The 13,981-nt window shown below is 47.6% G+C and overlaps 1 protein-coding gene across 2 annotated transcripts in view; it reads left to right on the top strand.

Annotated features, from left to right (window-relative positions):
* The window catches only part of LOC126084322 (cholesterol 24-hydroxylase), a 36,475-nt gene that overhangs the window by 11,433 nt on the left and 11,061 nt on the right, over positions 1 to 13,981 (top strand). For both annotated transcript variants that reach the window (XM_049898838.1, XM_049898839.1), the window contains exons 4-7: positions 2,977 to 3,050; positions 3,507 to 3,593; positions 12,906 to 13,044; positions 13,744 to 13,854. In XM_049898838.1, coding sequence (XP_049754795.1) covers positions 2,977 to 3,050; positions 3,507 to 3,593; positions 12,906 to 13,044; positions 13,744 to 13,854 — 411 coding nt within the window. The remainder of the gene's footprint in view (positions 1 to 2,976; positions 3,051 to 3,506; positions 3,594 to 12,905; positions 13,045 to 13,743; positions 13,855 to 13,981) is intronic.

Raw genomic sequence — 13,981 nt, 5'->3', positions numbered from 1 at the left:
ATAATAGGTATTTTAGAGTTCTTGTCTGTTAATTCCATCATCTCTGTTATTTCTGGGTCTGGTTATGGCTCAAATTTTCCTGCTTTTTGGCATATCTAGCGGTTTTTTTATTGGATACTGGACATTGTGAATTTTACATTGTTGAGTGATAGATGATTTTTGTTTTATTTCTTTAAGGAATATTGGACTTTATTGTGGTGGCTGTAAAATTACTTGCATATCAGACTGATACTTTCAAGTCTTGTTTTAAGGCTTTTTCAGGGCAAATCTAGAGTAGGCTTTACTCTAGAGCTAATTTAGCCCCATTGCTAAGGAGTGGTAATAGGGTCACTATGAGTCAGAATTGACTCAGTGGCAACAGGTTCATTTGTTTGGTTTTTTTTGGCTTACTAAGGAGTAAATCTCTGGGTGGTGCAAATGGTTAAGCACCTAACTACTAACCGAAACGGTGATTTGAACATACCCAGAGGCACCTCAGAAGAAGGGCCTGGCAATCTGCTTCCAAAAGGTCACAGCCATGAAAACACTATGAAGAGTGGTTCTACTCTGTAACACAAGGGGTTGCCGTGAGTCAGAATTGACATGATGGCAACTGGTTTGTTTTGTTTGTACTAAGGAGTCATCTTTCTAGGGCCTCTACTGAAAGCCATGTGTATGAGGTCTATCTACTCTGGCTGTTGGGAACTTGAACAATTCTTGGCCATGTATAAGCTTTGAGAATTGTTCAGCTGTAGTTACCAAGTAATTCTTCTTTTCCAGAAAGTTGTTTTTGCCCAGACTTATGGAGTTTCACCCTACAGGGACATGGATCCGTATTAATATAAAGACTTAAGAGAACCCCTAGGCAGACTTCTGGAGCTCTATCTCTGCATAGCTCCCTTCTCTCCGGTGCTCTGCTGCACGTATTCTAGCTCCTTTGGCCTCCCCGGACTCTGATCTGTATCTCATCAGCTCAGCATGGCTACTGAGCTGTACTTGGGGTTCTCCTATAGTGCCATGGTCCTAAAATTACCTTCAGGCAGAAAGCTGGGGTAATTGTAGGCTAACGTTTTTCCCCCAATCTCAGGATTGGCAGTCCTGCACTGCCTGTTGTCCAATGTCAAAAAAACAGACATTCTGTGTATCCTGTCCAGATTTCTGGTTGTTTATGGCAAGTTGGCAAGTCCCTAGCTGTTATTCCGCCATGGGCAGAGTGTGCTGTCAGTGTGGGAAGTCAGAGAAAGCAGCCAGGTGATGGGTGTTCTCTGTGCAGCCTTCACTCCCCCAACCCGGGGACACCCAGCTATGGGGGACACCCAACCATGGGGATACCTGGCCATGGGGACACCCATCCATGGGGGACACCTGACCATGGGGGGCACCTGACCATAGTGAACACACTCCTCTGTGGGAACACTTGACTATAGAGACACTCAGCTGTAGGGACACCCAACTGTGGGGACACTTGACTATGGGGGACACTTGACCATGGGAGACACCCAACCGTGGGGGACACCACCCAACTGTGGGTCACCTGACCATGGGGACACCTGACCATGGGAACACCTGACCATGGTGACACCTGACCATGAGGGACACCTGACCATGGGGACACCTGGTAGAGCCTTGCTGAGGCTGCTGTGCAGTGTGGTGAGGCTCTTCCATTCAGCGTACAGAGGGCTGCTGCAGAGCACTGCTCGGGGACTCATGAGAGGGGCCTGGGAGGCAGGTACTGACTGTCGTTGTTCTTTTTTGCACAAGAGAAAACCAAGACATGAAGGTGTGGGGTAGTGACACAACTTAGCTTACAAATAACAGTGTTTGGGGAGGGTCCCTGGGATGTGGCTCCTGACCCAAGTCAGCCACTTCTAGGGTTTCCTTTCAGCTGAAAAATTGATATTAGACCCGCAGGAGCTACACTCGCAGAAGTCAGCAGCCCCTGGGTTAGTTTACAGCAGAGGCATCACCTTACAGTTTCCCAGTGCCCACAGGATAAAGCTTGGCATTCCACAGCACAGGCCCCTGGAGTCTGGGCTCATGGCCTCTCCTGCCCGCCCTGTCGACTCCTGACTCCTCACACCTCTGCCTGAGTGTACCATGTGATTGCTTATGTCCACTCCTCTGCCCTGCCTCCCGCTGCCTGGATCACAGCCTCCTTTCCCAACTCCATCACATCAGATTGCCTGGATTCAATTCCCACATGCACCATTTAGCCTGTGTGTAATCTTGGGCCATTTTAAAATAGCACCCACATGTTTGGGTTGACGGGGCATTAAGTGAGATATAATGAGAATGCTGGTTATTGAGTATCTGCTGTGTGCACCGCACTGTCTTCAGTACCTTTCAGGGAGGACTAACTTATTCTTCCTATCCTCATCTTGTAAGATGAAGAAACTGAGGGGCAGAGGAGGTGAATAACTCACCTAAGACTGTGTACTTGCCAAGTGATCGAGCAAGGATTCTGAGCTTGGGTTCCAATTTGAGCTGGCTGCACAGCCCAAGCTGCTAGCCATTGGTCTATCCTCCCTCAGAAGCTGTTAGCCATTGGTAGTATTGCTAGCATTCAGCTCTCAGGATGGCAAATTGACCCTTCCTCCAGGAAGATTTCCTTGATCTCTGAGGCTGGGTTGGCACTTGGGACACTGAACCTGAGCTGAGTGTCTCTCCTATGTTCCAGAAGTCCTTCCTCTGGGCTTCTCCCACCCCCTACTCTGATTTCCCATTCTCACTGCTCTGTAAGGCAGTGTGGTGTGGGGTCCAGGGCGTGGGCTTTGGAATGGGAAACCCCCTTCAGCCCTCTGTGCCTTGCTTTCCCATCTGAAACCTGCAGTGGTGTTACTGGAAGGCAGGACTTCCTTGCTGGTGGCTGAAGACAAAGTGGGATCCTGTGTGAAGTGTTCACACCATAGCAGATGGTGATTATCTGGGGCATGGAAACTGCTGAGTCTCCCCAGTGCACCAGCTCATGTTGGTTTTCTTTGGGTGGGGGGTGTTTAGAAATTCCTGATGTCCACCAAGTACAGCAAGGACTTCAAGATGTACCGCGCAATCCAGACTGTGTTTGGTGAGAGGTGAGGCGCTGGGGGGGACCTGGGGGGGTGGATGGTGAGCGCAGAGGGTTTATGTGGCCGTGAATGTGGGGTGTGGCATGGTGCCCAAGGCCATCGCAGGTGCCTCAGAAATGATGGTCACCTTTCTTCTCATGGTCACCTTCCTCCACCTCCCCCTCTAGATGGAGGTGGGGTGAGAGGATGCTGAGGTAGGGCATGTGGTCACCCTGTGTCTTTTTTTCCCCATAATTGTGGTAAAATTTACATCCCGTAAAATTTACATCCTATAAAATTCACCGTTCTAACCATTTTCAAGTGGACGATTCTGTGGCATTCAGTACACTCACAATGTTACACAGCCTTTACCACTGTCTAGTTCCAGAACGTTTTCATCACCCCAAAAGGGAACCCCGTGCCCTACAGCAGTTATCCCGCACCCCCGCCCGGTTTCCTGCATCAAGTGTCCTGTTCCCGCAGACTCTTCGGCCAGGGCCTGGTGTCAGAGTGCGACTACGAGCGCTGGCACAAGCAGCGCAGGGTCATGGATCTGGCCTTCAGCCGGAGGTGAGTGAGGGCGGCTGGGCTGGCGAGAGGCGGAGCTGGGCTGGCCAGAGGCGGAGCTGGGCTGGATAGAGGCGGAGCTGGGCTGGCCGGGGCGGAGCTGGGCTGGCCGGGGCAGAGCTGGGCTGGATAGAGGCGGAGCTGGGCTGGTGAGAGGCGGAGCTGGGCTGGCTGGGGCGGAGCTGGGCTGGCCAGGGGCGGAGCTGGGCTGGGGAGAGGCGGAGCTGGGCTGGGGAGAGGCGGAGCTGGGCTGGGGAGAGGCGGAGCTGGGCTGGGGAGAGGCGGAGCTGGGCTGGCCAGAGGCGGAGCTGGGCTGGGGAGAGGCGGAGCTGGGCTGGCCGGGGCGGAGCTGGGCTGGGGAGGGGCGGAGCTGGGCTGGCCAGAGGCGGAGCTGGGCTGGCCAGAGGCGGAGCTGGGCTGGCCAGGGGCGGAGCTGGGCTGGCCAGGGGCGGAGCTGGGCTGGCCAGAGGCGGAGCTGGGCTGGGGAGAGGCGGAGCTGGGCTGGCCGGGGCGGAGCTGGGCTGGCCAGAAGCGGAGCTGGGCTGGCCAGAAGCGGAGCTGGGCTGCTCTGTAGGAGGGCCTGGGGGGAAGCTGGGGTGTAGTCTTCGCCTGAGGGGGCTTCATCAGACCAAAAGGAGAGAGGGACGAGAAGGTGGACAGTCGTCCCATAGGCCGTGAGGCTTACAGAGACCACCACGAGGCTTGCAAATATCCAGGGCTGAGTGTTCATGAAGCCCAGAGGCGAGGGATCCCTGTCCTCCAAGGGTTCCTCCCACTCAGGCCTCTCTCCTCCTCTGGGCTTCTCATTTAGTTTTTTATAACATTTTATTTTTTGGTTATCATATTTTTAACAACCCTCTTGAGATACGATTCACATACCTTACAATTTGTACGATTCAATAGTTTGTAGTATATTCATCACCAAAATCAATTTGGGACATTTTCATCACCCTAGAAAGAAACCCTATACCTACTAATGGTCACTCCCCACCCCCCTCCCCAGCCCCACCCTTGTCCCTTGGCAGCGGCTGATTTGCTTTGTCTGGATTTGTCTATTCTGGACATTTCACGTAAATGGAATCATACAACACGTGGCCTTTTGTTACTAGATCCTTTTCCTTGGCATCGATTTTTCAAGGTTTATCCACGTTGCAGCGTGCGTCAGCACTTTGTTCCCTTTTGTGGCTGAATAACATTCTCTCCTATGGATAGGCCACATTTTGTTTATCTGCTCATCAGCTGTTATGGATAACGCTGCTGTGAACATTCACGTGTGAGTTTTCGTGTGAACGTATGTTTTCATTTTTCTTAGGTATGTACTTCGGAGTAGGATTGCCCGGTCATATGATAACTCTATGTTTAAACTTTTGAGGAGGGTAATATTTTATTTTGATATATTTCAAATTTCTGGAAAAGAATCTTAATACTATTAAGGGATTCCCTGCATCTTTTAAGCAGATTTGACTACGCTTTACATTTTCCCCATTTGCCCCACACCACCATGTTGTTCTCTCTCTACATGTATATATGAATATATTTCACCTCTCTGCATGTGTTTGTACATATATTTATACTTTTTTATATAGTGCATATTTTTTAATCACTTGAGAGTAAGTTGAAGACACTGCTCTCTCTCACCCTGAAATATTTCTGTGGCCATTTCCTGAGGCCAAAGGCATTCTCACATAGCCACCGTGCAGTTATCAGAATCAGGAAATATAACAGTGATCCAATATTGTTACCTAATCCACGGTGCATATTCAGATCTTGACATTTGTGTCAAGTTATTTATTATTATTATTTTTTTTATGGCTACTATTTTCCTTGGAGCTCTGGTGGCACAGTGGTTAAAGCACTTAGCTGCTAACCAAAAAGGTTGACGGTCCGAACCCACCAGTCTCTCTGCTAGGGGAAAATGTGGCAGTCTGCTTCCGTGAAGATTACAGCCTTGGAAACTCTATGGGGTCGTCCTACTCTGTCCTATGGGATCACGATGAGTAGGAATTGACTTGATGGCAATGAGGTTTATTATTTTCCTTGTCCAGGATTCAATCCAGGATCATGTGTGGCATTTAATTGCCATGTCTCTCTTGTCTCCATTCTAGAACAGTTCTGTCTTTCCTTGACGTTCATGAGTGGAACCGTTCCAAAGATTTCAGGCTAGTTTTGTAGACAGTCCTTCCATTTGAGCTTGTCTTTGAGTTTTTGGTGGGAATGTCACAGAAGCGAAGTTGCGTTCTTCTCGGTGCATCGTATCAGGAGGCACGTGATGCTTATCTGTTCTCTTTTTGGAGACGCTCACTTTGATCACCTGAATGAGGTGCTACCTGCCAGGTTTCTCCATTGTGAAGTTACCGTTTCATACGTCACCTGTGGGCACACTGAACTTTCGCTGCTGCCTCCTCACAGGTCCCCTGTCTCCTGTCTTCCTCCTCCAGTGCATCCTCCTCGCTGCCCTGGAGAAATCTTGCTAAAATGCACATCTGACCACATCACCTCTCTGCTCTGAAGCCTTCAATGGCTCTCTGTTATCTGAAGATGAAGGTCAGACCCCACCCAGCCCAAATCTGCCCCGTAACTACCCAGCCTCTGCCTCCTGTCTCCCAACTTTCTTGACCCACCGCGCACTTTCTGGAATCTCTACCTTTGCTTACACCATTCCCTCTGCCTCAGTGTGCCCCCTCTGGGGAATTCCTGGCCCTCCTTTCATACTCAGCGCAGATATCCCTGCTTCGGGAGTGTCCCCTGATCCCTGATGCTGAACCTGTGCCTCCAACACTCTCCTTTTATATCCACCGCAGTAATTGCCGTTCACATCAGCCTCCCCCATTAGGCCACAGGTCCCTAAAGGCAGAAGACGTGCCCTGTCCTTGGACCCCTGCACCCAGCACAGTGCTGGGCACACCATATGCCCTCCAGGATTGCCTGTACAGTCAATGAATGCATGAGTGAGTTAATGAATTGGAATAACCCTTGTCTTACTGGAAAGTTGCTAGAAGTGAGAATGCAAAGGAATAGACTAAAGAGAGTCATTTATTTAATATTTATCGTACGAAGAGCCAGGGCTCTTGTGTGAAGGCCATCCAAGCTGCTGTAGTCCCTGCTCTCAGGAAGTTTTGAGGTTACCAGAGGGCATAGATTATAACTGGGTAAGTACCCACAGTGGTTGTGACATGAACACCAGGGGCACCGTCTTGGTGAGCCCTCTCACGTACACAGGACCTCAAGTCTGCACAACACTTCAGAGCTCGTTAAGTCCTTCACATACATTTTTTATTTTTCAAGTCTCACAACAAGGTAGTCATCTTTGTTGTTGCTGTTAGGTGCCGTCGAGTCAGCTCCAACTCATACAATAGGACAAAACACTGCCTGGTCTTGTGCCATCCTGAGGATCGTTGTTATGCTTGAGCACATTCTTGCAGCCACTGTGTCAGTCCATCTTGTTGAGGGTCTTACTCTTTTTCACTGACTCTCTACCTTACCAAGCATGATGTCCTTCTCCAGGAGCTGGTCCCTCCTGACAACATGTCCAAAGTATGTAAGATGAAGTCCCACCATCATTGCCTCTAAGGAGCATTCTGGTTGTACTTCTTCCAAGACAGATTTGTTCATTCTTTTGGCAGTCCATGGTATGTTCAATATTCTTCACCATTACCACAATTCAAAGGCATCAATTTTTCTTCAGTCTTCCTTATTCATTGTCCAGGTTTCACATGCATATGAGGCATTTGAAAATACCATGGCTTGGGTCAGGCTGACCTGAGACATTAAAGTGACATTTTTGCTTTTTAATACTTTAAAGAGCTCTTTTGCAGCACATTTGCCCAGGGCAATGTGTCCTTTGATTTCTTGGCTGCTGCTTCCATGGATGTTGACTGTGAATCCGAGTAAAATGAGATCCTTGACAACTGCAATCTTTTCTCTGTTCATTGCACTGTTGCTTCTTGATCCAGTAGTCATCTTAATCTTAGAGATGGCTATTTTGTTGTAGAGTAAAATTTACGAAATGATAGAGAAGAAGCTTTGAAAGATGCTTGTAAGTATATATGAAAGTGTTATTGAACCTGGGTGGGTCCTAATTCACTAACAAAGAAAAGGTAGAGACCACCACTATGTTGCAGCTCTGCCATTACCCACACAGATTATCACTATATATTTGTAATAAAATTGTGAAAGTAAATTGCTGGTTTCTATTTTTCTAGATGGAGCCCTGGTGGCATAGTGGTTAAGAGATCGTCTGCTAACCAAAAGGTTGGCAGTTCGAATCCACTAGCTGCTCCTTGGAAACCCTATGGAGCAGTTATACTCTGTCCTATAGGGGTGCTATGAGTTGGAATCTACTCGAGGACAATGGACTGGGTTTACTTTCCTAGACATTACTTATCCCTAAAGACTGTGGTTCTGCTTCTTTCCGTAAAAGGCAAGAGAGTCAGGATTTTACCATACAGCTGACACTCTAGCTCAACAAAACTGTAAGAGATTCAGTCTTAGATGTTAACAAATGTTACCATGTAGAGCCATTGCACGCCCAGTGTCATTTTTGTATAGCTAGCTACATGCAATCCAGACAGTCAACTGGAATGTTATTAAAAAAAAGAAGAGCTCCACATAATCTTGGAAATAAATGTTGTTGTTAGGTGCCGTCGAGTCAATTCTGACTCATAGTGACCCTGTGCACAACAGAACGAAACAATACCTGATCCTGTGCCATCCTTACAATTGTTGCTATGCTTGAGCCCATTGTTGCAGCCACTGGGTCAATCCATCTTGTTGAGGGTCTTCCTCTTTTTCACTGACTCTCCACTTTACCAAGCATGATTTCCTTCTCCAAGGACTGATCCCTCTTGATAACATGTCCAAACTATGTGAGACATAGTCATAGACCATCCTTTCTTCTAAGGAGCATTCTGGTTCTACTTCTTCCAACAGATTGTTTGTTCTTTTGGCAGTCCATGGTTTACTCAATATTCTTTGCCAACACCACAATTCAAAGGCACCAATTCTTCTTCAGTCTTCCTCATTCATTGTCCAGCTTTTGCTGCATATGAGGCATTTGAAAACACCATGGCTTGGGTCAGGCGCACCTTAGTCCTCAAGGTGACATCTTTGCTTTTCAATACTTTAAAGAGGTCTTTTGCAGCCAAATTTGCCTAATGCAATGTGTCTTTTGATTTCTTGACTGCTGCTTCCATGGGTGTTGATTGTGGATCCAAGTAAAATGAAATTCTCGACAACCTCAGTCATTTCTTTGTTCATCATGATGTTGCTTATTGGTCCATTTGTGAGGATTTTTTTTTTTTTTTGAGGTGTAATCCATACTAAAGGCTATATAGTCTTTGATCTTCATCAGTGAGTGCTTCGAGTCTGCTTCACTTTCAGCAAGCAAGGTAGTATGATCTGTATAATGCAGGTTGTTAGTGGGTCTTCCTCTAATACTGATGCCCTGTTCTTCATATAATCTAACTTCTCAGATTATTTGCTCAGCATACAGATTGAATAGGTATGGTGAAAGGATACAAACCTGATGCACACCTTTCCTGACTTTAAACCGTGCAGTATCCCCTTGTTCTGTTCAAATGACTGCCTCTTGATCCATGTAAAGTTTCCTCATGAGCACAATTAAGTGTTCTGGAATTCCCATTCTCCACAATGTCATCCATAATTTGTTATGATCCACGCAGTCAAATGTCTTAGCATAGTCAATAAAACACAGGTAAACATCCTTCTGGTATTCTGTGGTTTCAGCCAGGATCCGTCTGACATCATCAGTGATATCCCTGGTTCCATAGCCTCTTCTGAATCTGGCTTGAATTTCTGGCAGTTCTCTGTCGGTATACTGCTGAAGCCACTTTTGAATGATCTTCAGCAAAATTTTGCTTACATGTGGTATTAATGACATTGTTTCATAATTTCCACATTCAGTTGGATCACCTTTCTTGGGAATAGGCATAAATATGGATCTTTTCCAGTCGCTTGGCCAGGTGGCTGTCTTCCAAATTTCTTGGCATAGATGAGTGAGCATTTCCAGTGCCTACATCTGTTTGTTGAAACATCTCAATTGGTGTTCCGTCAATTCCTGAAGCCTTGTTTTTCACCGATGCCTTCTCTGCAGCTTGGAATTCTTCCTTCAGTACCATTGGTTTCAGATCATGTGTTACTGTCTGAAATGGTTGAACATCAACCAATTCTTTTTGGTATAATGACTCTGTGTATTCCTTCCATCTTCTTTTGATGCTTGATGTGTTGTTTAATATTTTCCCTGTAGAATCTTTCAGTATTGCAACTTGAGACTTGAATTTTTTCTTCAGTTCTTTTAGCTTGAGAAATCCTGAACATGTTCTTCCCTTTTGGTTTTCTATCTCCAGGTCTTTGCACATGTCATCATAATACTTTACTTTGTCTTCTTGAGCCACCTTTTAAAATCTTCTGTTCAGCTCTTTTACTTCATCATTTTTTCCTTCTGCTTTAGCTACTCAACATTCAAGAGCAACTTTCAGAGTCTCTTCTGACATTCATTTAGATCTTTTCTTTCTCTCTTGTCTTTTTAATGACCTCTTGCTTTCTTCCTATATAATGTACTTAAGGTCATTCCACAACTTGTCTGGTCTTTGGTCGTTAGTGTTCAACACGTCAAATCTTTTCTTGAGACGGTCTCTAGATTCAGGTGGGATATACTCAAGGTCATACTTTGACTCTCGTAGACTTGTTCGAATTTTCTTCAGTTTCACCTTGAACTTGCCTATGAGCAGTTGATGACCTGTTCCACAGTCGGCCCCTGGACTGATGATATGGAGCTTCTCTGTCTTCTCTTCCCACAGATGGAGTTGATTTGATTTCTGTGTGTTCCGAGTGGCGAGGTCCACATGTATAAAAAAAAAAAGTCACCATTTATGTTGGTGAAAAAAGATATCTGCAATGAAGAAGTCATTGGTCTTGCAAAATTCAATCATGCAATCTCCGGCATCGTTTCTGTCACCAAGGCCATATTTTGCAGATACTGATCTTTCTTTGTTTCCAGCTTTCACATTCCAATCACCAGTAATTATCAATGCATCCTGATTGCATGTTCGATCAAATTCAGACTGCTGAAGTTGACAAAAATTTTCAGTTTCTTCATCTTTGGCCTTAGTGGTTGATGCATCAATTTGAATAATAGTCATGTTAACTGGTTTTCCTTGTAGGCATATGGATATTATCCCATCACTGACAGCGTTGTACTTCAGATAGATCTTGAAATGTTCTTTTTGACGATGATTGCAATGCCATTGCTCTTCAAGTTGTAATTCCCAACATAGTAGAGCATATGATTGTCTGATTCAAAATGACCAATACCAGTCCATTTCAGCTCACCAATGGCTAGGGTATTGATCTTTATGCATTCCATTTCATTTTTGACGATTTCAAATTTTCTTAGATTCATACTTCATACATTCCAGGTTCTGATTATTAATGGATGTTTGCAGCTGTTTCTTCTCATTTTGAGTCGTGCCACATCAGCAAATGAAGGTCCCGAAAGCTTGACTCCATCTACGTCATTAAGGTCAGCTCTACTCTGAGGAGGCAGCTCTTCCCCAGTCGTGTTTTGAGTGCCTTCCAACCTGGGGGCTCGTCTTACGGCACTGTATCAGACAGTGTTCCACTGCTATTCATAAGGTTTTCACTGGCTAGTGCTTTTCAGAGGTGGACTGCTGGGTCCTTCTTCCTAGTCTGTCTTAGTCTGGAAGCTTAGCTGAAACTTGTCTACCATACCTGCTGGTATTTGAATACTGGTGGCATAACTCCCAGCATCACAGCAACACACAAGCCCCCACAGTACAACAAACTGACAGACGCATGGGGGTGCAAGTAAATATATAACTGCAAACCATGTAAGTGTTAGGAAAAAAAGTCAAGGGTGCTATGGAGAGCATATAATTGGACCTCCCTGGGGTTCAGGGGACATGTCCCCAAGGAAGTGGTATTTGAGTGTCCATCTGCAGAGTGGGCAGAAGTCACAATGGTTAACAGGGGCACAGGAAGATGGAGGGTGGGAGGGAAGGGTGGTCCTACAGAACGGGCAGGTGTGCAGTGGCCCCGAGGTGGGAAGGAGCAGGATGCTTTGGAGGAGCTAAAAGGCAGTGGTGACAGGAAGACAATGTTGCAGACAGAAGACTGCAAGGGACGAACTCACTGCCACCAAGGTGAGGGTCTCACCTCTGTCCTAAGAGTGGCAGGTCGCTTCAGAGCATGTTAGGGTGGAGAGGGGTCCCCAGATCACAGGTGCTTTCTGCACAGCCCTGGGCCACAGGATGAGCTGTGCAGCAGGGTTGGGCACGGACTGGGCAGCGGCCAAGGATGCTGGGCCTGTGCCAGAGCCCGGGAGCCAGAACAGGGCTGGCTTTCTTTCCTAATTAAAAGAATTACCCTTTATCCCTCCTCCCCTCCTACTTTTTAATTAAATAAAAAAAAATTTTTTTTTTTGGAAATAATTTTAAATTTACAGAGGAGTTGCAAGAATAACAAAAGACGAAGAACTCCATGTCCCCTTTACCCAGATGATTAACATTAACAATTACGTTTAGTTACAAAGGCAGCATACTCTCAGTAAAACCTCAGACAACCCAGAAATATGCCAGGTATGGAGTAACAGTCTCTCCCCATCCCTACTGTCCTGGGGCTACCATTTTCACAAGTTTGGAGTGGATTCTTCCATACATCTTTCTACATAAACTCTATGCCTAGGAGACATCCTGGGGTCGCCGCCTGGAGGCAGGCGGCACCGTGGGTTGGGAATTCTGGGCTGCAGAGGGCGTCTGAAGCCTCATTCCCATGGAGGGTTGGGCACTATGGTTGCTCAAGGAGAGGGAGTGAAATGCAGAAACACATGGAGGCCTGGGGCAGGGCAGGTAAGGAGAGTGGGTAGCACAAGCAGAGAGGTCAGAGGGGCACTGGGGTGCCCTCCCTGTCCTAGGAGGCCCCACAGGCCTTTCCTACCTTCCTTCCCACTGTCATCTGGAATGTCTACACTGCCATGTCCCCTGGAGGTCGGGGTTGGGGGCTGTAGTTGCAGATAGAGGCCCCGTGGAACCGTGAAGACAAGGGCAAAGGGGATGTCTGTCTGTCCTGGGTAGAGAAGAAATGTGCAAACCTGGGCTTAGCTGGGTTCCCACAACCGTAACCTGTGGGCTGGGCCTTGAGGGGAGGCCAGGTGGGCTGGGCACCCATCTTTATTCTGTACAAGGGGTACAACATTGTCTCTGCAGAGGAGGAGGGTGGCAGGCAACCCACAGGACAGGGCTAGTCCCAGTGCCTGCTGACACCTCTGCTGTTCCCCAGCTCCTTGGTTAGCTTGATGGAAACATTCAACGAGAAGGCTGAGCAGCTGGTGGAGATTCTGGAAGCCAAGGCAGATGGGCAGACCCCAGTGTCCATGCAGGACATGCTGACCTGCACTGCCATGGACATCCTGGCCAAGGTGACGGTGGATGGCTGGGCAGGGGCGGGACGCCCCATGGGACCCAGGGGTCTTCTCTTTCTCTTCCTGGCTGCCCTCCCTTCCTCCTGTTCCTCCACATACCAGCATGCCTTTCTCCGGGTTTCACATACTTTATCTCCTTGAGATCAGGGCTATGAACTCATATCCTGGATATGGACACTGAGAGACGCAGGGGCTGGCCTGTAGGTAGTTGGTGGCAGAAGCAGGACTCGATTTCAGGTTGGCCTGATTGTGACCCCAAAGCCTACCCCTTCCATTGGGTATGGCTTGGTTGTCTACCCTGGCCGACTTAGGAGTAACCCAGATATTCCCTAACCCCACATAAAGGCAGGTCAGGCAGCTGAAGTATGAGAACAGTGAGTGAAGCACCCTTATTATTGTTGTTGTTATTCAAACAATTCATGGTGCAGCTGGGTGTAGAATGGACACCCAAGGAAGGCTGCATCTCAGGGGAAGGAAACCAAGGTTTACTGAGTAGCCACTATGTGCTCTTAATTCTCACTTTATCCCTCGGGGTTGGAATCATCATGGATCATTGTAGTAATAGTAGTTGATAAGATGATGCTCCTAAATCCTTAGCCCAGGGCCTGGGTCTCCAGCTGCCTTGTGCCAGGCTCTGCTCTGGACCTGCTGGCCTCGCATCCCCCAGGTATGAGCTGGCTCATCTCTCTCCCCCAGGCAGCTTTCGGGATGGAGACCAGTATGCTGCTGGATGCCCAGAAGCCCCTGCCCCGGGCAGTGAGAGTGATGTTGGAGGGCATCACCGCATCACGCAACACCCTGGCAAAGGTACTGCCTCAGCCCTGCCTCTAGTGGCCAGCCACTACAGCCTGTGCTTTCATCTTCTGGAGCACATCCTTCAGTATTTTCCTCAGAATGGGTTTTGAGCTCTGGCATGTGAAGTGACTTACTTCAC

The sequence above is a fragment of the Elephas maximus genome, chromosome 10 (genome assembly GCF_024166365.1).
Source record: "Elephas maximus indicus isolate mEleMax1 chromosome 10, mEleMax1 primary haplotype, whole genome shotgun sequence".
Classification (NCBI taxonomy): domain Eukaryota; kingdom Metazoa; phylum Chordata; class Mammalia; order Proboscidea; family Elephantidae; genus Elephas; species Elephas maximus.
The sequence above is the reverse complement of the archived record's forward strand: the minus strand, read 5'-3'. Positions and strand labels throughout refer to the sequence as shown.